Genomic DNA, 21,849 nt, shown 5'->3' with positions numbered 1-21,849 from the left:
TCTCAATTACGAGCTGTCAGAGGTGCCGGTAATTGAAGGCAGATGCTTGTTTTTTAAGCTACATTTTTTGATTGCTTGGACCACCGATAATTGCAGTCACAAGGCAAGTTGTAAAACCGGGAGGCACAAATGAGCAAAGAATGCCGGGCATTTTAATCTTCCCTTTCATTCAGTGATCTTAAGACTGCCCTGAGACTTAGGGAAACAACTCTGTGTGTGATTCACTGGAGCAAACCGGAACATCAAAGCCCTTGAAACACATGGGGAAAGATCGTTCGCTTTTGTTTTACTATGGACGTCTAATTACTTCTCTACATCGATACACTAGGTGCGTGTCTGGTGAAGTACACACGTGCTAAATTCTTCTTCTCAATACACGTGTGTCCGTTAAAAAAAAAAAAAATTAAAGAAAGAATACCAGGTGATTGATTTCTAAAAAAATCTTTGCAAGAGTCAGTAGGGCTGGTCTTGGCAAGGTAGTGTGAGGATTCATTTTTTTCTTTATTACAGGCATATTCACCAAAAGAAAAAGAAGATGAAAATATGTCGCTGTTTAAAAGTGCAAGTTACATTCTTCCAATAAACACATTTAAATAAAAGACCACATCTAATCTTATAACGGGTGTTTCCTAAGGCAGGTACACTCAGAATAGGTGCAGGAATGTGTTTTTTTTAGCACATCACAGTAAAATATAATTTTTATTGGTGCAAACAAAAGTACTATTGGCTGTGAATTAATGCAACCTGAAGACGTCTAAAAACACAAGGATGACCAAAAAAGTAAACAAAGGGCAAAACATTGGGGGGGAAAAAGCATCGGCAATGTAAAGTATTGGACCATCAGCTTCGGCAAAATGCTGTTATTTCACAGTGCAAGAGAGCAGACTGACCCTATACATCTTTTACCGGTTTGAGTGCTTTTAGTGTACAAATAGAGTGGTATCAAAACCGATATTTCACAAGGCGCCGTGAAATATGGGAAATATTTCATGGTTCCCTGTGAAATAAAGATTTCACTATCTTAATGACTGCAATCAACCAACTCTGCAGTCTTACCATTGTCATAAAAATTGAGTGCAGAGCAGTGAGTAGTGCGTAGTGAGTGGTGAATGCAGAGTAGTGAGTAGTGAGTGCAGAGTAGTGAGTAGTGAGTGCAGAGTAGTAAGTGCAGAGTAGTGAGTGCAGAGTAGTGAATGCAGAGTAGTGAATGCAGAGTAGTGAGTGCAGAGTAGTGAGTGCAGAGTAGTGAGAAGTGAGTGCAGAGTAGTGAGAAGTGAGTGCAGAGTAGTGAGTGCAGAGTAGTGAGTGCAGAGTAGTGAGTGCAAGAATATTTCATTTTTTTTTTTACACAGATTTTTTTTATTGAGTTCGTCAACAGGCAGCAACAACAGTTACATTAACAATAGCCATCCACTATTATGTCACGGAAAGGTATGGTCTACACAGCTCGTATCAAACAATCTCGCAGTAAGATTATTCAAGTTATGTGGAAAGAAATATGTGGCACATTCTCCATCCAACAGCATTATTTTCTACCATATGAACTGGTACCACATTTTTTGAGGGGGAAATCTGCAAACTGTGTGGTAAATGATGTAAATCCACAATTATGCTGTAAACTGCGCAGCCTGAGCATAGCATTTTTCCATTAGTGAGTAGTGAGTGCAGAGTAGTGAGTAGTGAGGGCAGAGTAGTGAGTAGTGAGTGCAGAGTAGTGAGTAGTGCGTAGTGAGTGGTGAGTGCAGAGTAGTGAGTAGTGCGTAGTGAGTGCAGAGTAGTGAGTAGTGCGTGGTGAGTGCAGAGTAGTGAGTGCAGAGTAGGGAGTGCAGAGTAGGGAGTGCAGAGTAGTGAGTGCAGAGTAGTGAGTGCAGAGTAGTGAGTGCAGAGTAGTGAGTAGTGAGTGCAGAGTAGTGAGTGCAGAGTAGTGAGTGCAGAGTAGTGAGTGCAGAGTAGTGAGTAGTGAGTGCAGAGTAGTGAGTAGTGAGTGCAGAGTAGTGAGTAGTGAGTAGTGAGTGCAGAGTAGTGAGTAGAGTGGTGAGTGCAGAGTAGTGCGTGCAGAGTAGTGAGTGCAGAGTAGTGAGTGCAGAGTAGTGAGTAGTGAGTGCAGAGTAGTGAGTAGTGAGTGCAGAGTAGTGAGTGCAGAGCAGTGAGTAGTGAGTGCAGAGTAGTGAGTGCAGAGTAGTGAGTAGTGAGTGCAGAGTAGTGAGTAGTGAGTGCAGAGTAGTGAGTGCAGAGTAGTGAGTAGTGAGTGCAGAGTAGTGAGTAGTGAATGCAGAGTAGTGAGTAGTGAGTGCAGAGTAGTGAGTAGTGAGTGCAGAGTAGTGAGTGCAGAGTAGTGAGTGCAGAGTAGTGAGTGCAGAGTAGTGAGTGCAGAGTAGTGAGTGCAGAGTAGTGAGTAGTGAGTGCAGAGTAGTGAGTGCAGAGTAGTGAGTGCAGAGTAGTGAGTGCAGAGTAGTGAGTGCAGAGTAGTGAGTAGTGAGTGCAGAGTAGCGAGTGCAGAGTAGTGAGTGCAGAGTAGTGAATGCAGAGTAGTGAGTAGTGAGTGCAGAGTAGTGAGTGCAGAGTAGTGAGTAGTGAGTGCAGAGTAGTGAGTGCAGAGTAGTGAGTGCAGAGTAGTGAGTGCAGAGTAGTGAGTAGTGAGTGCAGAGTAGTGAGTAGTGAGTGCAGAGTAGTGAATGCAGAGTAGTGAGTAGTGAGTGCAGAGTAGTGAGTAGTGAGTGCAGAGTAGTGAGTAGTGAGTGCAGAGTAGTGAGTGCAGAGTAGTGAGTGCAGAGTAGTGAGTGCAGAGTAGTGAGTGCAGAGTAGTGAGTAGTGAGTGCAGAGTAGTGAGTGCAGAGTAGTGAGTGCAGAGTAGTGAGTGCAGAGTAGTGAGTAGTGAGTGCAGAGTAGTGAGTAGTGAGTGCAGAGTAGTGAATGCAGAGTAGTGAGTAGTGAGTGCAGAGAAGTGAGTAGTGAGTGCAGAGTAGTGAGTAGTGAGTGCAGAGTAGTGAGTGCAGAGTAGTGAGTGCAGAGTAGTGAGTGCAGAGTAGTGAGTGCAGAGTAGTGAGTGCAGAGTAGTGAGTAGTGAGTGCAGAGTAGTGAGTGCAGAGTAGTGAGTAGTGAGTGCAGAGTAGTGAGTAGTGAGTGCAGAGTAGTGAGTAGTGAGTGCAGAGTAGTGAGTAGTGAGTGCAGAGTAGTGAGTGCAGAGTAGTGAGTGCAGAGTAGTGAGTAGTGAGTGCAGAGTATGGAGTGCAGAGTAGTGAGTAGTGAGTGCAGAGTAGTGAGTAGTGAGTGCAGAGTAGTGAGTAGTGAATGCAGAGTAGTGAGTGCAGAGTAGTGAGTAGTGAGTGCAGAGTAGTGAGTAGTGAATGCAGAGTAGTGAGTGCAGAGTAGTGAGTAGTGAGTGCAGAGTAGTGAGTGCAGAGTAGTGAGTGCAGAGTAGTGAGTGCAGAGTAGTGAGTGCAGAGTAGTGAGTGCAGAGTAGTGAGTGCAGAGTAGTGAGTGCAGAGTAGTGAGTGCAGAGTAGTGAATGCAGAGTAGTGAGTGCAGAGTAGTGAGTGCAGAGTAGTGAGTGCAGAGTAGTGAGTGCAGAGTAGTGAGTGCAGAGTAGTGAGTGCAGAGTAGTGAGTGCAGAGTAGTGAGTAGTGAGTGCAGAGTAGTGAGTAGTGAGTGCAGAGTAGTGAGTGCAGAGTAGTGAGTGCAGAGTAGTGAGTGCAGAGTAGTGAGTGCAGAGTAGTGAGTGCAAGAATATTCCATTTTTTTTTTACACAGATTTTTTTTTATTGAGTTCGTCAACAGGCAGCAACAACAGTTACATTAACAATAGCCATCCACTATTATGTCACGGAAAGGTATGGTCTACACAGCTCGTATCAAACAATCTCGCAGTAAGATTATTCAAGTTATGTGGAAAGAAATATGTGGCACATTCTCCATCCAACAGCATTATTTTCTACCATATGAACTGGTACCACATTTTTTGAGGGGGAAATCTGCAAACTGTGTGGTAAATGATGTAAATCCACAATTATGCTGTAAACTGCGCAGCCTGAGCATAGCATTTTTCCATTAGTGAGTAGTGAGTGCAGAGTAGTGAGTAGTGAGTGCAGAGTAGTGAGTAGTGAGGGCAGAGTAGTGAGTAGTGAGTGCAGAGTAGTGAGTAGTGCGTAGTGAGTGGTGAGTGCAGAGTAGTGAGTAGTGCGTAGTGAGTGCAGAGTAGTGAGTAGTGCGTAGTGAGTGCAGAGTAGTGAGTGCAGAGTAGTGAGTGCAGAGTAGTGAGTGCAGAGTAGTGAGTGCAGAGTAGTGAGTGCAGAGTAGTGAGTGCAGAGTAGTGAGTGCAGAGTAGTGAGTAGTGAGTGCAGAGTAGTGAGTAGTGAGTGCAGAGTAGTGATTAGTGAGTGCAGAGTAGTGAGTAGAGTGGTGAGTGCAGAGTAGTGCGTGCAGAGTAGTGAGTGCAGAGTAGTGAGTGCAGAGTAGTGAGTGCAGAGTAGTGAGTGCAGAGTAGTGAGTAGTGAGTGCAGAGTAGTGAGTGCAGAGCAGTGAGTAGTGAGTGCAGAGTAGTGAGTGCAGAGTAGTGAGTAGTGAGTGCAGAGTAGTGAGTAGTGAGTGCAGAGTAGTGAGTGCAGAGTAGTGAGTAGTGAGTGCAGAGTAGTGAGTAGTGAGTAGTGAATGCAGAGTAGTGAGTAGTGAGTGCAGAGTAGTGAGTAGTGAGTGCAGAGTAGTGAGTGCAGAGTAGTGAGTGCAGAGTAGTGAGTGCAGAGTAGTGAGTGCAGAGTAGTGAGTGCAGAGTAGTGAGTAGTGAGTGCAGAGTAGTGAGTGCAGAGTAGTGAGTGCAGAGTAGTGAGTGCAGAGTAGTGAGTGCAGAGTAGTGAGTAGTGAGTGCTGAGTAGTGAGTGCAGAGTAGTGAGTGCAGAGTAGTGAGTAGTGAGTGCAGAGTAGTGAGTAGTGAGTGCAGAGTAGTGAGTAGTGAGTGCAGAGTAGTGAGTAGTGAGTGCAGAGTAGTGAGTAGAGTGGTGAGTGCAGAGTAGTGCGTGCAGAGTAGTGAGTGCAGAGTAGTGAGTGCAGAGTAGTGAGTAGTGAGTGCAGAGTAGTGAGTAGTGAGTGCAGAGTAGTGAGTGCAGAGCAGTGAGTAGTGAGTGCAGAGTAGTGAGTGCAGAGTAGTGAGTAGTGAGTGCAGAGTAGTGAGTAGTGAGTGCAGAGTAGTGAGTAGTGAGTGCAGAGTAGTGAGTAGTGAGTGCAGAGTAGTGAGTAGTGAGTAGTGAATGCAGAGTAGTGAGTAGTGAGTGCAGAGTAGTGAGTAGTGAGTGCAGAGTAGTGAGTGCAGAGTAGTGAGTGCAGAGTAGTGAGTGCAGAGTAGTGAGTGCAGAGTAGTGAGTGCAGAGTAGTGAGTGCAGAGTAGTGAGTAGTGAGTGCAGAGTAGCGAGTGCAGAGTAGTGAGTGCAGAGTAGTGAATGCAGAGTAGTGAGTAGTGAGTGCAGAGTAGTGAGTAGTGAGTGCAGAGTAGTGAGTAGTGAGTGCAGAGTAGTGAGTGCAGAGTAGTGAGTGCAGAGTAGTGAGTAGTGAGTGCAGAGTAGTGAGTAGTGAGTGCAGAGTAGTGAATGCAGAGTAGTGAGTAGTGAGTGCAGAGTAGTGAGTAGTGAGTGCAGAGTAGTGAGTAGTGAGTGCAGAGTAGTGAGTAGTGAGTGCAGAGTAGTGAGTGCAGAGTAGTGAGTGCAGAGTAGTGAGTGCAGAGTAGTGAGTGCAGAGTAGTAAGTGCAGAGTAGTGAGTAGTGAGTGCAGAGTAGTGAGTGCAGAGTAGTGAGTAGTGAGTGCAGAGTAGTGAGTAGTGAGTGCAGAGTAGTGAGTAGTGAGTGCAGAGTAGTGAGTGCAGAGTAGTGAGTGCAGAGTAGTGAGTAGTGAGTGCAGAGTATGGAGTGCAGAGTAGTGAGTAGTGAGTGCAGAGTAGTGAGTAGTGAGTGCAGAGTAGTGAGTAGTGAGTGCAGAGTAGTGAGTAGTGAGTGCAGAGTAGTGAGTGCAGAGTAGTGAGTAGTGAGTGCAGAGTAGTGAGTAGTGAATGCAGAGTAGTGAGTGCAGAGTAGTGAGTAGTGAGTGCAGAGTAGTGAGTGCAGAGTAGTGAGTGCAGAGTAGTGAGTGCAGAGTAGTGAGTGCAGAGTAGTGAATGCAGAGTAGTGAGTGCAGAGTAGTGAGTGCAGAGTAGTGAGTGCAGAGTAGTGAGTGCAGAGTAGTGAGTGCAGAGTAGTGAGTGCAGAGTAGTGAGTGCAGAGTAGTGAGTAGTGAGTGCAGAGTAGTGAGTAGTGAGTGCAGAGTAGTGAGTGCAGAGTAGTGAGTGCAGAGTAGTGAGTGCAAGAATATTCCATTTTTTTTTTACACAGATTTTTTTTTATTGAGTTCGTCAACAGGCAGCAACAACAGTTACATTAACAATAGCCATCCACTATTATGTCACGGAAAGGTATGGTCTACACAGCTCGTATCAAACAATCTCGCAGTAAGATTATTCAAGTTATGTGGAAAGAAATATGTGGCACATTCTCCATCCAACAGCATTATTTTCTACCATATGAACTGGTACCACATTTTTTGAAGGGGAAATCTGCAAACTGTGTGGTAAATGATGTAAATCCACAATTATGCTGTAAACTGCGCAGCCTGAGCATAGCATTTTTCCATTAGTGAGTAGTGAGTGCAGAGTAGTGAGTAGTGAGTGCAGAGTAGTGAGTAGTGAGGGCAGAGTAGTGAGTAGTGAGTGCAGAGTAGTGAGTAGTGCGTAGTGAGTGGTGAGTGCAGAGTAGTGAGTAGTGCGTAGTGAGTGCAGAGTAGTGAGTAGTGCGTAGTGAGTGCAGAGTAGTGAGTGCAGAGTAGTGAGTGCAGAGTAGTGAGTGCAGAGTAGTGAGTGCAGAGTAGTGAGTGCAGAGTAGTGAGTAGTGAGTGCAGAGTAGTGAGTAGTGAGTGCAGAGTAGTGAGTAGAGTGGTGAGTGCAGAGTAGTGCGTGCAGAGTAGTGAGTGCAGAGTAGTGCGTGCAGAGTAGTGAGTGCAGAGTAGTGCGTGCAGAGTAGTGAGTGCAGAGTAGTGAGTGCAGAGTAGTGAGTGCAGAGTAGTGAGTAGTGAGTGCAGAGTAGTGAGTGCAGAGTAGTGAGTGCAGAGCAGTGAGTAGTGAGTGCAGAGTAGTGAGTGCAGAGTAGTGAGTAGTGAGTGCAGAGTAGTGAGTGCAGAGTAGTGAGTGCAGAGTAGTGAGTGCAGAGTAGTGAGTAGTGAGTGCAGAGTAGTGAGTGCAGAGTAGTGAGTGCAGAGTAGTGAGTGCAGAGTAGTGAGTGCAGAGTAGTGAGTGCAGAGTAGTGAGTGCAGAGTAGTGAGTGCAGAGTAGTGAGTGCAGAGTAGTGAGTGCAGAGTAGTGAGTAGTGAGTGCAGAGTAGTGAGTAGTGAGTAGTGAGTAGTGAATGCAGAGTAGTGAGTAGTGAGTGCAGAGTAGTGAGTAGTGAGTGCAGAGTAGTGAGTGCAGAGTAGTGAGTAGTGAGTGCAGAGTAGTGAGTGCAGAGTAGTGAGTAGTGAGTGCAGAGTAGTGAGTGCAGAGTAGTGAGTGCAGAGTAGTGAGTGCAGAGTAGTGAGTGCAGAGTAGTGAGTGCAGAGTAGTGAGTAGTGAGTGCAGAGTAGCGAGTGCAGAGTAGCGAGTGCAGAGTAGTGAGTGCAGAGTAGTGAATGCAGAGTAGTGAGTAGTGAGTGCAGAGTAGTGAGTAGTGAGTGCAGAGTAGTGAGTAGTGAGTGCAGAGTAGTGAGTAGTGAGTGCAGAGTAGTGAGTGCAGAGTAGTGAGTGCAGAGTAGTGAGTGCAGAGTAGTGAGTGCAGAGTAGTGAGTAGTGAGTGCAGAGTAGTGAGTGCAGAGTAGTGAGTAGTGAGTGCAGAGTAGTGAGTGCAGAGTAGTGAGTGCAGAGTAGTGAGTGCAGAGTATGGAGTGCAGAGTATGGAGTGCAGAGTATGGAGTGCAGAGTATGGAGTGCAGAGTAGTGAGTAGTGAGTGCAGAGTAGTGAGTAGTGAGTGCAGAGTAGTGAGTAGTGAGTGCAGAGTAGTGAGTAGTGAGTGCAGAGTAGTGAGTAGTGAGTGCAGAGTAGTGAGTGCAGAGTAGTGAGTAGTGAATGCAGAGTAGTGAGTAGTGAGTGCAGAGTAGTGAGTAGTGAGTGCAGAGTAGTGAGTAGTGAATGCAGAGTAGTGAGTGCAGAGTAGTGAGTAGTGAGTGCAGAGTAGTGAGTGCAGAGTAGTGAGTGCAGAGTAGTGAGTGCAGAGTAGTGAGTGCAGAGTAGTGAGTGCAGAGTAGTGAGTGCAGAGTAGTGAGTGCAGAGTAGTGAGTGCAGAGTAGTGAGTAGTGAGTGCAGAGTAGTGAGTAGTGAGTGCAGAGTAGTGAGTGCAGAGTAGTGAGTGCAGAGTAGTGAGGGAAGAGTAGTGAGTGCAGAGTAGTGAGTGCAAGAATATTCCATTTTTTTTTTACACAGATTTTTTTTTATTGAGTTCGTCAACAGGCAGCAACAACAGTTACATTAACAATAGCCATCCACTATTATGTCACGGAAAGGTATGGTCTACACAGCTCGTATCAAACAATCTCGCAGTAAGATTATTCAAGTTATGTGGAAAGAAATATGTGGCACATTCTCCATCCAACAGCATTATTTTCTACCATATGAACTGGTACCACATTTTTTGAGGGGGAAATCTGCAAACTGTGTGGTAAATGATGTAAATCCACAATTATGCTGTAAACTGCGCAGCCTGAGCATAGCATTTTTCCATTAGTGAGTAGTGAGTGCAGAGTAGTGAGTAGTGAGTGCAGAGTAGTGAGTAGTGAGGGCAGAGTAGTGAGTAGTGAGTGCAGAGTAGTGAGTAGTGCGTAGTGAGTGGTGAGTGCAGAGTAGTGAGTAGTGCGTAGTGAGTGCAGAGTAGTGAGTAGTGCGTAGTGAGTGCAGAGTAGTGAGTAGTGCGTAGTGAGTGCAGAGTAGTGAGTACAGAGTGGTGAGTGCAGAGTAGTGAGTGCAGAGTAGTGAGTGCAGAGTAGTGAGTGCAGAGTAGTGAGTGCAGAGTAGTGAGTGCAGAGTAGTGAGTAGTGAGTGCAGAGTAGTGAGTGCAGAGTAGTGAGTAGTGAGTGCTGAGTAGTGAGTGCAGAGTAGTGAGTGCAGAGTAGTGAGTAGTGAGTGCAGAGTAGTGAGTAGTGAGTAGTGAGTGCAGAGTGCAGAGTAGTGAGTAGTGAGTGCAGAGTAGTGAGTACAGAGTAGTGAGTGCAGAGTAGTGCGTGCAGAGTAGTGAGTGCAGAGTAGTGAGTGCAGAGTAGTGAGTGCAGAGTAGTGAGTGCAGAGCAGTGAGTAGTAAGTAGTGAGTGCAGAGTAGTGAGTGCAGAGTAGTGAGTGCAGAGTAGTGAGTAGTGAGTGCAGAGTAGTGAGTGCAGAGTAGTGAGTGCAGAGTAGTGAGTGCAGAGTAGTGAGTGCAGAGTAGTGAGTAGTGAGTAGTGAATGCAGAGTAGTGAGTAGTGAGTGCAGAGTAGTGAGTAGTGAGTGCAGAGTAGTGAGTGCAGAGTAGTGAGTAGTGAGTGCAGAGTAGTGAGTAGTGAGTGCAGAGTAGTGAGTGCAGAGTAGTGAGTAGTGAGTGCAGAGTAGTGAGTAGTGAGTGCAGAGTAGTGAGTGCAGAGTAGTGAGTGCAGAGTAGTGAGTGCAGAGTAGTGAGTAGTGAGTGCAGAGTAGTGAGTGCAGAGTAGTGAGTAGTGAGTGCAGAGTAGTGAGTGCAGAGTAGTGAGTAGTGAGTGCAGAGTACGGAGTGCAGAGTAGTGAGTAGTGAGTGCAGAGTAGTGAGTAGTGAGTGCAGAGTAGTGAGTAGTGAGTGCAGAGTAGTGAGTAGTGAGTGCAGAGTAGTGAGTAGTGAGTGCAGAGTAGTGAGTAGTGAATGCAGAGTAGTGAGTAGTGAGTGCAGAGTAGTGAGTAGTGAATGCAGAGTAGTGAGAGTAGTGAGTAGTGAATGCAGAGTAGTGAGTAGTGAGTAGTGAGTGCAGAGTAGTGAGTGCAGAGTAGTGAGTAGTGCATGCAGAGTAGTGAGTGCAGAGTAGTGAGTGCAGAGTAGTGAGTAGTGCGTGCAGAGTAGTGAGTGCAGAGTAGTGAGTAGTGAGTGCAGAGTAGTGAGTAGTGAGTGCAGAGTAGTGAGTGCAGAGTAGTGAGTAGTGAGTGCAGAGTAGTGAGTGCAGAGTGGTGAGTGCAGAGTAGTGAGTGCAGAGTAGTGAGTGCAGAGTAGTGAGTAGTGCATGGAGAGTAGTGAGTGCAGAGTAGTGAGTGCAGAGTAGTGAGTAGTGAGTGCAGAGTAGTGAGTGCAGAGTAGTGAGTGCAGAGTAGTGAGTGCAGAGTGGTGAGTGCAGAGTAGTGAGTGCAGAGTAGTGAGTGCAGAGTAGTGAGTGCAGAGTAGTGAGTAGTGAGTGCAGAGTAGTGAGTAGTGAGTGCAGAGTAGTGAGTGCAGAGTGGTGAGTGCAGAGTAGTGAGTGCAGAGTAGTGAGTGCAGAGTAGTGAGTGCAGAGTAGTGAGTAGTGAGTGCAGAGTAGTGAGTAGTGAGTGCAGAGTAGTGAGTAGTGAGTGCAGAGTAGTGAGTAGTGAGTGCAGAGTAGTGAGTGCAGAGTAGTGAGTGCAGAGTAGTGAGTAGAGTGCAGAGTAGTGAGTAGTGAGTAGTGAATGCAGAGTAGTGAGTAGTGAGTGCAGAGTAGTGAGTGCAGAGTGCAGAGTAGTGAGTTGTGAGTGCAGAGTAGTGAGTAGTGAGTGCAGAGTAGTGAGTAGTGAGTGCAGAGTAGTGAGTGCAGAGTAGTGAGTGCAGAGTAGTGAGTGGTGAATGCAGAGTAGTGAGTGCAGAGTAGTGAGTGCAGAGTAGTGAGTTGTGAGTGCAGAGTAGTGAGTGCAGAGTAGTGAGTAGTGAGTGCAGAGTACTGAGTGCAGAGTAGTGAGTAGTGAGTGCAGAGTAGTGAGTAGTGAGTGCAGAGTAGTGAGTGCAGAGTAGTGAGTGCAGAGTAGTGAGTGCAGAGTAGTGAGTAGTGAGTGCAGAGTAGTGAGTGCAGAGTAGTGAGTAGTGAGTGCAGAGTAGTGAGTGCAGAGTAGTGAGTAGTGAGTGCAGAGTAGTGAGTGCAGAGTAGTGAGTAGTGAGTGCAGAGTACGGAGTGCAGAGTAGTGAGTAGTGAGTGCAGAGTAGTGAGTAGTGAGTGCAGAGTAGTGAGTAGTGAGTGCAGAGTAGTGAGTAGTGAATGCAGAGTAGTGAGTAGTGAGTGCAGAGTAGTGAGTAGTGAATGCAGAGTAGTGAGAGTAGTGAGTAGTGAATGCAGAGTAGTGAGTAGTGAGTAGTGAGTGCAGAGTAGTGAGTGCAGAGTAGTGAGTAGTGCATGCAGAGTAGTGAGTGCAGAGTAGTGAGTGCAGAGTAGTGAGTAGTGCGTGCAGAGTAGTGAGTGCAGAGTAGTGAGTAGTGAGTGCAGAGTAGTGAGTGCAGAGTAGTGAGTAGTGAGTGCAGAGTAGTGAGTAGTGAGTGCAGAGTAGTGAGTAGTGAGTGCAGAGTAGTGAGTGCAGAGTAGTGAGTGCAGAGTAGTGAGTAGTGAGTGCAGAGTAGTGAGTGCAGAGTAGTGAGTAGTGCATGCAGAGTAGTGAGTGCAGAGTAGTGAGTGCAGAGTAGTGAGTAGTGAGTGCAGAGTAGTGAGTGCGGAGTAGTGAGTGCAGAGTAGTGAGTGCAGAGTAGTGAGTGCAGAGTAGTGAGTAGTGAGTGCAGAGTGGTGAGTGCAGAGTGGTGAGTGCAGAGTGGTGAGTGCAGAGTGGTGAGTGCAGAGTAGTGAGTGCAGAGTAGTGAGTGCAGAGTAGTGAGTGCAGAGTAGTGAGTGCAGAGTAGTGAGTAGTGAGTGCAGAGTAGTGAGTAGTGAGTGCAGAGTAGTGAGTAGTGAGTGCAGAGTAGTGAGTGCAGAGTAGTGAGTGCAGAGTAGTGAGTAGAGTGCAGAGTAGTGAGTAGTGAGTAGTGAATGCAGAGTAGTGAGTAGTGAGTGCAGAGTAGTGAGTGCAGAGTGCAGAGTAGTGAGTTGTGAGTGCAGAGTAGTGAGTAGTGAGTGCAGAGTAGTGAGTAGTGAGTAGTGAGTGCAGAGTAGTGAGTGCAGAGTAGTGAGTGCAGAGTAGTGAGTGGTGAATGCAGAGTAGTGAGTAGTGAGTGCAGAGTAGTGAGTGCAGAGTAGTGAGTTGTGAGTGCAGAGTAGTGAGTGCAGAGTAGTGAGTAGTGAGTGCAGAGTACTGAGTGCAGAGTAGTGAGTAGTGAGTGCAGAGTAGTGAGTAGTGAGTGCAGCGTAGTGAGTGCAGAGTAGTGAGTAGTGAGTGCAGAGTACTGAGTGCAGAGTAGTGAGTGCAGAGTAGTGAGTGCAGAGTAGTGAGTGCAGAGTAGTGAGTAGTGAGTAGTGAGTGCAGAGTAGTGAGTAGTGAGTGCAGAGTAGTGAGTGCAGAGTAGTTAGTGCAGAGTAGTGAGTGCAGAGTAGTGAGTAGTGAGTGCAGAGTAGTGAGTACAGAGTAGTGAGTAGTGAGTAGTGAGTGCAGAGTAGTGAGTGCAGAGTAGTGAGTAGTGAGTGCAGAGTAGTGAGTAGTGAGTGCAGAGTAGTGAGTAGTGAGTGCAGAGTAGTGAGTAGTGAGTGCAGAGTAGTGAGTAGTGAGTGCAGAGTAGTGAGTGCAGAGTAGTGAGTAGTGAGTGCAGAGTAGTGAGTGCAGAGTAGTGAGTGCAGAGTAGTGAGTGCAGAGTAGTGAGTGCAGAGTAGTGAGTGCAGAGTAGTGAGTAGTGAGTGCAGAGTAGTGAGTGCAGAGTAGTTAGTGCAGAGTAGTGAGTGCAGAGTAGTGAGTAGTGAGTGCAGAGTAGTGAGTACAGAGTAGTGAGTAGTGAGTAGTGAGTGCAGAGTAGTGAGTGCAGAGTAGTGAGTAGTGAGTGCAGAGTAGTGAGTAGTGAGTGCAGAGTAGTGAGTAGTGAGTGCAGAGTAGTGAGTAGTGAGTGCAGAGTAGTGAGTGCAGAGTAGTGAGTGCAGAGTAGTGAGTAGTGAGTGCAGAGTGGTGAGTGCAGAGTGGTGAGTGCAGAGTGGTGAGTGCAGAGTGGTGAGTGCAGAGTAGTGAGTGCAGAGTAGTGAGTGCAGAGTAGTGAGTGCAGAGTAGTGAGTGCAGAGTAGTGAGTAGTGAGTGCAGAGTAGTGAGTAGTGAGTGCAGAGTAGTGAGTAGTGAGTGCAGAGTAGTGAGTGCAGAGTAGTGAGTGCAGAGTAGTGAGTAGAGTGCAGAGTAGTGAGTAGTGAGTAGTGAATGCAGAGTAGTGAGTAGTGAGTGCAGAGTAGTGAGTGCAGAGTGCAGAGTAGTGAGTTGTGAGTGCAGAGTAGTGAGTAGTGAGTGCAGAGTAGTGAGTAGTGAGTGCAGAGTAGTGAGTGCAGAGTAGTGAGTGCAGAGTAGTGAGTGGTGAATGCAGAGTAGTGAGTAGTGAGTGCAGAGTAGTGAGTGCAGAGTAGTGAGTTGTGAGTGCAGAGTAGTGAGTGCAGAGTAGTGAGTAGTGAGTGCAGAGTACTGAGTGCAGAGTAGTGAGTAGTGAGTGCAGAGTAGTGAGTAGTGAGTGCAGCGTAGTGAGTGCAGAGTAGTGAGTAGTGAGTGCAGAGTACTGAGTGCAGAGTAGTGAGTGCAGAGTAGTGAGTGCAGAGTAGTGAGTGCAGAGTAGTGAGTAGTGAGTAGTGAGTGCAGAGTAGTGAGTAGTGAGTGCAGAGTAGTGAGTGCAGAGTAGTTAGTGCAGAGTAGTGAGTGCAGAGTAGTGAGTAGTGAGTGCAGAGTAGTGAGTACAGAGTAGTGAGTAGTGAGTAGTGAGTGCAGAGTAGTGAGTGCAGAGTAGTGAGTAGTGAGTGCAGAGTAGTGAGTAGTGAGTGCAGAGTAGTGAGTAGTGAGTGCAGAGTAGTGAGTAGTGAGTGCAGAGTAGTGAGTAGTGAGTGCAGAGTAGTGAGTGCAGAGTAGTGAGTAGTGAGTGCAGAGTAGTGAGTGCAGAGTAGTGAGTGCAGAGTAGTGAGTGCAGAGTAGTGAGTGCAGAGTAGTGAGTGCAGAGTAGTGAGTAGTGAGTGCAGAGTAGTGAGTGCAGAGTAGTTAGTGCAGAGTAGTGAGTGCAGAGTAGTGAGTAGTGAGTGCAGAGTAGTGAGTACAGAGTAGTGAGTAGTGAGTAGTGAGTGCAGAGTAGTGAGTGCAGAGTAGTGAGTAGTGAGTGCAGAGTAGTGAGTAGTGAGTGCAGAGTAGTGAGTAGTGAGTGCAGAGTAGTGAGTAGTGAGTGCAGAGTAGTGAGTGCAGAGTAGTGAGTAGTGAGTGCAGAGTAGTGAGTGCAGAGTAGTGAGTGCAGAGTAGTGAGTGCAGAGTAGTGAGTAGTGAGTGCAGAGTAGTGAGTGCAGAGTAGTGAGTGCAGAGTAGTGAGTGCAGAGTAGTGAGTGCAGAGTAGTGAGTAGTGAGTGCAGAGTGGTGAGTGCAGAGTGGTGAGTGCAGAGTGGTGAGTGCAGAGTAGTGAGTGCAGAGTAGTGAGTGCAGAGTAGTGAGTGCAGAGTAGTGAGTGCAGAGTAGTGAGTAGTGAGTGCAGAGTAGTGAGTAGTGAGTGCAGAGTAGTGAGTAGTGAGTGCAGAGTAGTGAGTGCAGAGTAGTGAGTGCAGAGTAGTGAGTAGAGTGCAGAGTAGTGAGTAGTGAGTAGTGAATGCAGAGTAGTGAGTAGTGAGTGCAGAGTAGTGAGTGCAGAGTGCAGAGTAGTGAGTTGTGAGTGCAGAGTAGTGAGTAGTGAGTGCAGAGTAGTGAGTAGTGAGTGCAGAGTAGTGAGTGCAGAGTAGTGAGTGCAGAGTAGTGAGTGGTGAATGCAGAGTAGTGAGTAGTGAGTGCAGAGTAGTGAGTGCAGAGTAGTGAGTTGTGAGTGCAGAGTAGTGAGTGCAGAGTAGTGAGTAGTGAGTGCAGAGTACTGAGTGCAGAGTAGTGAGTAGTGAGTGCAGAGTAGTGAGTAGTGAGTGCAGCGTAGTGAGTGCAGAGTAGTGAGTAGTGAGTGCAGAGTACTGAGTGCAGAGTAGTGAGTGCAGAGTAGTGAGTGCAGAGTAGTGAGTGCAGAGTAGTGAGTAGTGAGTAGTGAGTGCAGAGTAGTGAGTAGTGAGTGCAGAGTAGTGAGTGCAGAGTAGTTAGTGCAGAGTAGTGAGTGCAGAGTAGTGAGTAGTGAGTGCAGAGTAGTGAGTACAGAGTAGTGAGTAGTGAGTGCAGAGTAGTGAGTGCAGAGTAGTGAGTAGTGAGTGCAGAGTAGTGAGTAGTGAGTGCAGAGTAGTGAGTAGTGAGTGCAGAGTAGTGAGTAGTGAGTGCAGAGTAGTGAGTGCAGAGTAGTGAGTAGTGAGTGCAGAGTAGTGAGTGCAGAGTAGTGAGTGCAGAGTAGTGAGTGCAGAGTAGTGAGTGCAGAGTAGTGAGTGCAGAGTAGTGAGTGCAGAGTTGTGAGTGCAGAGTAGTGAGTGCAGAGTAGTGAGTGCAGAGTAGTGAGTAGTGAGTGCAGAGTAGTGAGTGCAGAGTAGTGAGTGCAGAGTAGTGAGTGCAGAGTAGTGAGTAGTGAGTGCAGAGTAGTGAGTAGTGAGTGCAGAGTAGTGAGTGCAGAGTAGTGAGTAGTGAGTGCAGAGTAGTGAGTGCAGAGTAGTGAGTGCAGAGTAGTGAGTGCAGAGTAGTGAGTGCAGAGTAGTGAGTGCAGAGTAGTGAGTAGTGAGTGCAGATTAGGGAGTAGTGAGTGCAGAGTAGTGAGTGCAGAGTAGTGAGTGCGCAGGGTGAGCAGTGTGTGAGCGCGCAGGGTGAACAGTGTGTGAGTGTGCAGGGTGAACAATTACAATCCAAACCACATAATTCCATTACACACCACATGCATACACTCCATAACACATGGCTAAAAGACATTGCCATTTACAATGCCATTAGCTCGAACTCAAATAAATCCGAGACCTATTGCATTTCCAATGCTTGTTTTATTATGTCCTCTATAGCAGTCATGCTTTCCTGTAAAAATCTAAGAATGCAGTAGAGTGTACTTTTTTTCAAATCACCATCAATATGTGACCAAAGATCCTAACATTTCTTGCCGTTTGCATCATCACTCAGCAAAAGTTCTGTAACTGGTTGCCACATGGATAATATACCATTCATGGCCTCTAGGACTAAGAACCACCAGCTAAGTGACACAGTTGGGATGACTCTTTCTTTGATACCACACAAAGCACAAAATGAGAAATATTTGTGTTTTAGTTCTCACACATAACAATACAGTGCACCAGAATTGACTAAAAAGTCAATAGCATTCTTCATTAACTCTGAAGATTGTAAAGATGTTTTGAGATTGCCCTCTAACAAGTGGCAAGGATCTCTTACAAGGAAGCACTTCAGCTCAGGTATTGATTTTGACAGGTCATCACAACTTTTTCATATACGTAGCTGAATCACTGCACATACAAACAATATCACTCCAATCTTTGTTAAACTTGGTAAGAACTTTTTGCAGCAGCATTCCAAGTGACACTGCATTCCATATTTTCCAAAAGTCTGATGTCATGTTTGCAACAGTATCCCAGATGCTTTATGACTGCACTCTTTTCACATATACCTGTCACTATACCTTGCATTGAATGTTTAAACATTGAATGTTTGGCAATTCGCCTATCAATACTGACTCACTAGAAAAGGGGGTTGATGTATCTAGGGTTTTTACACTTCTCTGGGGGTAAATGTGATGATGCATGTTGGGAAAGACTCTTATGAAACCTACATTTTTACTATCAGTGAAAGACTCAAACGTAGCCAAAATCAAATATGGTTTAGATCTTTCCTGATTCTCTACAGTTTATAAAATAAATAAAAACAACAGCTAAAACATGCTTCTAACCCCTGTATCTTTAGACCAAAGACTACAAAACTGAAAAAAGGATGAAGAAACAATATTTTAGTGACATCCCTAAACAACAAAACTCAAGCAGATTAATGTTAGCCCAGTCTTTCTTACTGCTAGCTTAAATAACAAAGTTACATTGTATTGGCCCATTCAGGAAGAAATACAAATGACTCTTTCACTCTCCTTTTCCTTTCTTTGAATGGCATTTAGTTTGTGGTTGTGCAGGGTTTTTTCCAGTGTTTATATGTTTACACTGGTGAGGGCTATTTCCCTTCTGGTGGGGTTTTATCAGTTATTATAGGTTTAAACCTAAAACCGGACAGCCTAATTATAATGCACGTAAGAGTATATGGTATGGCTATATCATAGAACAGCTATAATGAGATGGTTCCGAAAGCTGCAGAGGGAAACAGCTCATGCTAGGGCACCCTCTCACATAAAACCAAGCACTCTGCCTCCAGGATTGTTAAGGCCTGCTACAGGAGTGACTTATAGGTTACTATGTGTCATATATATATATATATATATATATATATATATATATATACTATATCTAAGTAAGGGGTGATTACACCACCTTACCCAGGCTGTGTGAACAGACCTGTGGTGTCAGTTTGGAGGGCAGCCAGGGGTGGCAAAATACATGCTGAAGCCCCTGGTAGGCCTTGGATGCACCTATGCCCTGGGTACCTATGGTACACTATACAGGGACTCACAAAGGTGACCCAATTCCCAATCTGGTATGTACCTAAAGTACATGGTATCCATTTAGAGAGAGAACAGCTAGGCTGTGGTCCTGATTAGCAGGGCCACGGCCAGTCTAAAGTCGGAAAACCAGAAAAACACTAGGCAAAAAGTTGGGGTAACCCTATAGTCAGATATCCACCTTCCTACAAGTGGCATAGACTGCAGTAACACAGAGTGGCGTAGAGTGCTGTGACTGAGTACAAGGGCGTAGAGTGCAGTAGCGTAGAATAGACTGTCAAGTTAAGTGCATTGGTGATGAGTAAATTAGAGTGGTGTAGAGGGGATTGGAATAGAGTGGTACAGAGTACTGTGTGTTGCTTCTAGTGCAGTGGTGGAATAGAGTAAAGTGGTGTGGTGTGGTGTGGTGTAGAGTGCAGTAGTGCATAGTAGAGTGGTGTGGGGTACAGTGCATTGGCATAAAGTGAAGTGGTGCAGACTTGAGAGACGTGGAGAGGTGCAGAAGAGAGTAGAGGGACAGAGTGGAGTGGTGCAGAGAAGTGTAGAGAGACGCAGAGTGGATTGGTGCAGAGAAGAGTAGAGAGACGCAGAGTGGTGTAATGTGGATTGGTGCAGAGTAGAATGCAGTGGCATGGAGTGGTACGGAGTAGGGTGGGGTAACATGTAGTATGCATGTTACTCCACCCTTCATCTTCATTTGAAATGACTGTTACATTTGTACTCACAGTTTTACAAATAAAAGTACACCGCGCATAAACAATAATTTGTGAAAATGTCATCACCCAATGTATAGATTTTGATCGGCATAGTTAATTTAAAGACATTTATATTTTGTTGCGTCTTAGAAAATAAATAACATTGTACAGCCTTCCTCAATCAAACCTGCAGGAGACAGAAGTACGGAATTAATACGGTTCTCTCCGAAAAGTAACCACCAACCAATTCAAGACTGGCTCAAGGAGCTTGATGCTCTAAACTGCTCACTTGTCCTATTCGACTCGGTAAAGTCAACAGGGATTACCCTGGATAAGAACTTGTCTATGAAGGCGCACATTAAGAACTCTGCAAAAGGTGCGCTTTACTCTCTAAAACACCAAGAAAATTAAACCTTTCATTCCCCGAGATGATCTGAAGACAATATTCCCTAGTCCTTTCTAAACTGGACTGAGGGAACGCCATCCTAACAGGGTCACCAAAAGCTCACCTAGCCCCACTAAGGTCAGTCCTTAACATGGCAGCTCGACTCATAACTGGTGTAAAATAAATTGAACACATCACACCAACCCTCAACGCACTCATCTGGCTTCCCATGGAAGGTAGATGTTTTTACAAACTGGCCTGCATCACACACAAGGCCCTTCACGCCCAATCCCCCAACTACCTTAACAGTAAACTGGTAAAAGCAGGAAAATCCAGAACTCTGAAAAGCACCAACTCACTTCTTCTCATCCCTTCAAAACTGAAAACGAAAACGACCCAGTGCCCATCCTTCCCTGGTAACGTACCCAGGATCTGGAACACACTCCCTATTGACCTCCGATGCAACCCCTCCTTTTCTTGCTTCAAAAAGGGCCTGAAACTCCTTCTCCTCAACAAATACTTTACCGACCAAGTCAACCAACCTAGGCATCAATAACCTAATGGACTCCCCCCTCACTTTTACTACAGTATTGGAGTGCCTGAATGCTAGAAGGGGCAGGTTTTGAGTAAGACTGATGTATGTTGGAACTGTCTGACAATGTAATGTACCCTTCATGGATAAAACTAATAAAATGTGTTTTTTAAAAAAAAATTAAAAATGGACTCCCACCTCACTTTGTCCTTCAAGTATGGTGATTATCTGACTGTTTCAATCCACCTGCTTTTTTCTCCCCTCACTGTATACATAAGTATTATGTATTTGCTTATATTTTCTGATACCCACCTAGCGCTATATACAACTTTATAAATAAATAGAATGACTGTCATATAAAACCTAAAAAGAACGACTGTCACATAAAACCTATCACTTGGAAGTCAGAAAACGAAAAATAAACACCAGGCTCCCTGTAAAACACAACCTGTTAGGATGCGACCTAAAAGGGTGCCCTTTTGTCATCCATTCGCTCTTTCCACGCTAGTGTTTGATGTCCACTTGGAATAGCCTGGACCTCGCTGCCTCACCTGTGGTAAGAGGCTCCCCTGGACTCTGAGCAGCAAGGCTCGTGCGGCTCAGGGCGCGGATGGGTGGAGGGAAGAAGCCGCGGAGGAAGAGTCCTACACCCACAGCCTGCAGTAACAGGCAGCAGGAGGAGAATACCGAAAATCTCAATCGCATGGCGGAGCGGAATATAGGGGATAATGCCACTGCGGAACGTGTGATTCAAAACAGAGCGCTGTACAAAACGCTCACTTCCTAGTTATGAACCACATGCTCCAAGCCCCCAATGCATCAACGCATTGATTGGCTGTTAAAACCAGGATTGCAAAGAAACTACTGCAAAGATAAAAGAAGGACTACATAAAATAGGTCACGGTTCTCTGTCCTAACCATCGTTCGTTCTCGCTGTGGGAGGTTCAGGAAGCACAATCTTATGGAGACCACACTTCACAGGCGCATGCGTGTTGGTCCTACCACTGCACTGGGCGATAATATCCGAGGTATGCAGCCTGTTGCTGTACGGTGATTCGTCTGTGGATATGTGCTGCTAATATCTTTTAAATGTTCAATTTGTTTTGGCAGTACCGGGCTTCTATACCAATACATCGCCAATATGTTTTTTTCTTGTCAGTGGCGGCTCGGAACCGTTCCGTTGTATGTCCGTGTTTGCTATTCGCTCACCCTGCCCCTCCTCACCGCCCCGCAGCACGCCCTTATGCGAGCCGCCACCGATTTTGTACATTTCTCTCATGTAACGTAACTTGTTCTACTGTACAGCGCTCTGACACCGTCGGGTAAAGTCCACGCGTTATAAAAATGCCTTAAATAAAATAAACTACAGAACAAAATAAATGACTCAAATCTAGATAGGGAAAACGGAAGCGATCTCGTCAGTCAATACGAAAGGGCACTTCTACAACTCAATCAGATTTGTAGAAGACTAGGGGGTATATTACCAACAACTAGCGATAATTTTTGTCTCTAAGTTGTTTAGAGACAAAAATTATCGCCGCACATCGGCGATTTTTATCGCAGATAAACCTTGCTATTAGCAAGGTTTATCGCAAATGCGATAAAAAACTCCCGCAATGCATGAATATCGCTGAAAAGTCAGCGATATTCATGCATTATCGAGCAAATGCTCTTAGCCATGTTATCCACCTCCCATTGGATAACATGGCTAAGAACTGCTCAGGGCAGGTGTTAGCTTTTGGAGATATTCGCGCTTAGCGCGAATATCTCCAAAAGTTGATAATAGGAGATAGCGATGTTAGCGACTGTTTCCAGTCGCTAACATCTTGGCACACCCACTTTGCATGTCATTAGTGATAAATATCACTGACATGCAAAGCGGGGCCCAAGATGGTCGCTATCTCCTATTAGCTGTCGCTAACTGGTGTTAGCGACAGCTTGGTAATAGGGAGATAATTTTATCTCCGCTTTCTTGGCTTTTAAAGCCAAAAAGCGGAGATAAACCCCCTTGATAATATGCCCCGAGATCCCCATGTAATGCAATCACGGTAGATGGCTGTGCCAAGGTGGTTAAGTACACGTTTCACGAAGAGCAGCCCCCTCTATAATAAAGACCTCAGAAAACAGGATGAAAACAAAAAATGTGCCTTTCGCGTACTAAGCATCTTACTGTGGGGCGTTTTTTCCGCCCCAACCCAGTGGCACAGCCTCGGACTGCGGAAGCTGTTGCTGGATTCCTGTCTTCTTTTCCTTCCCCGGTTTGCCGTGCCTGACGACGGAGGACCACCCACACACTGGGATTTGACCGCTGCTGACGGGGTCGGGACTGCGAGACCCAGGGTGCACAGCGCTCCGCCATCATAGCGCACCTGGTGTCTCTTCCCGCCCCCAACTCCCTCTTATAGGCACTATTATCCCAGCGCACGCGGGACACGCGCGGGACTGAGCCCGGGCGAAAGGCGGGCCGTTTGAGGCCGTTCGAGGTCCGGAGAGACCGGGACCGGGCTACCCCCCTTGATCTGGTACACTCGCGTCCTGGACCTCACGTCTCCTAAAGACTGATTTACAAACTGCCTCAGGATGACTACAAGGGAAACCCGCAGTAAAAGCAACTGCGGCAGCAGTAGCAGCCAAAGGTACGC

At 46.1% G+C, this 21,849-nt stretch overlaps 1 protein-coding gene across 1 annotated transcript in view; it reads right to left on the bottom strand.

Moving 5' to 3' along the window:
- Window positions 1–19,998, bottom strand: part of PIGG (phosphatidylinositol glycan anchor biosynthesis class G (EMM blood group)) — an 809,046-nt gene extending 789,048 nt beyond the window's left edge. The window contains exon 1 of the mRNA XM_078676334.1: window positions 19,759–19,998. Coding sequence (XP_078532460.1) covers window positions 19,759–19,912 — 154 coding nt within the window. The 5' untranslated portion in view covers window positions 19,913–19,998. The remainder of the gene's footprint in view (window positions 1–19,758) is intronic.
- Window positions 19,999–21,849: the final 1,851 nt, after the last annotated feature.

Source organism: Lissotriton helveticus, chromosome 2_1 (assembly GCF_964261635.1).
Source record: "Lissotriton helveticus chromosome 2_1, aLisHel1.1, whole genome shotgun sequence".
In the NCBI taxonomy this organism is placed as follows: Eukaryota; Metazoa; Chordata; class Amphibia; order Caudata; family Salamandridae; genus Lissotriton; species Lissotriton helveticus.
Note: the sequence above shows the minus strand (reverse complement) of the source record. Positions and strands in the feature narration are given on the sequence as shown.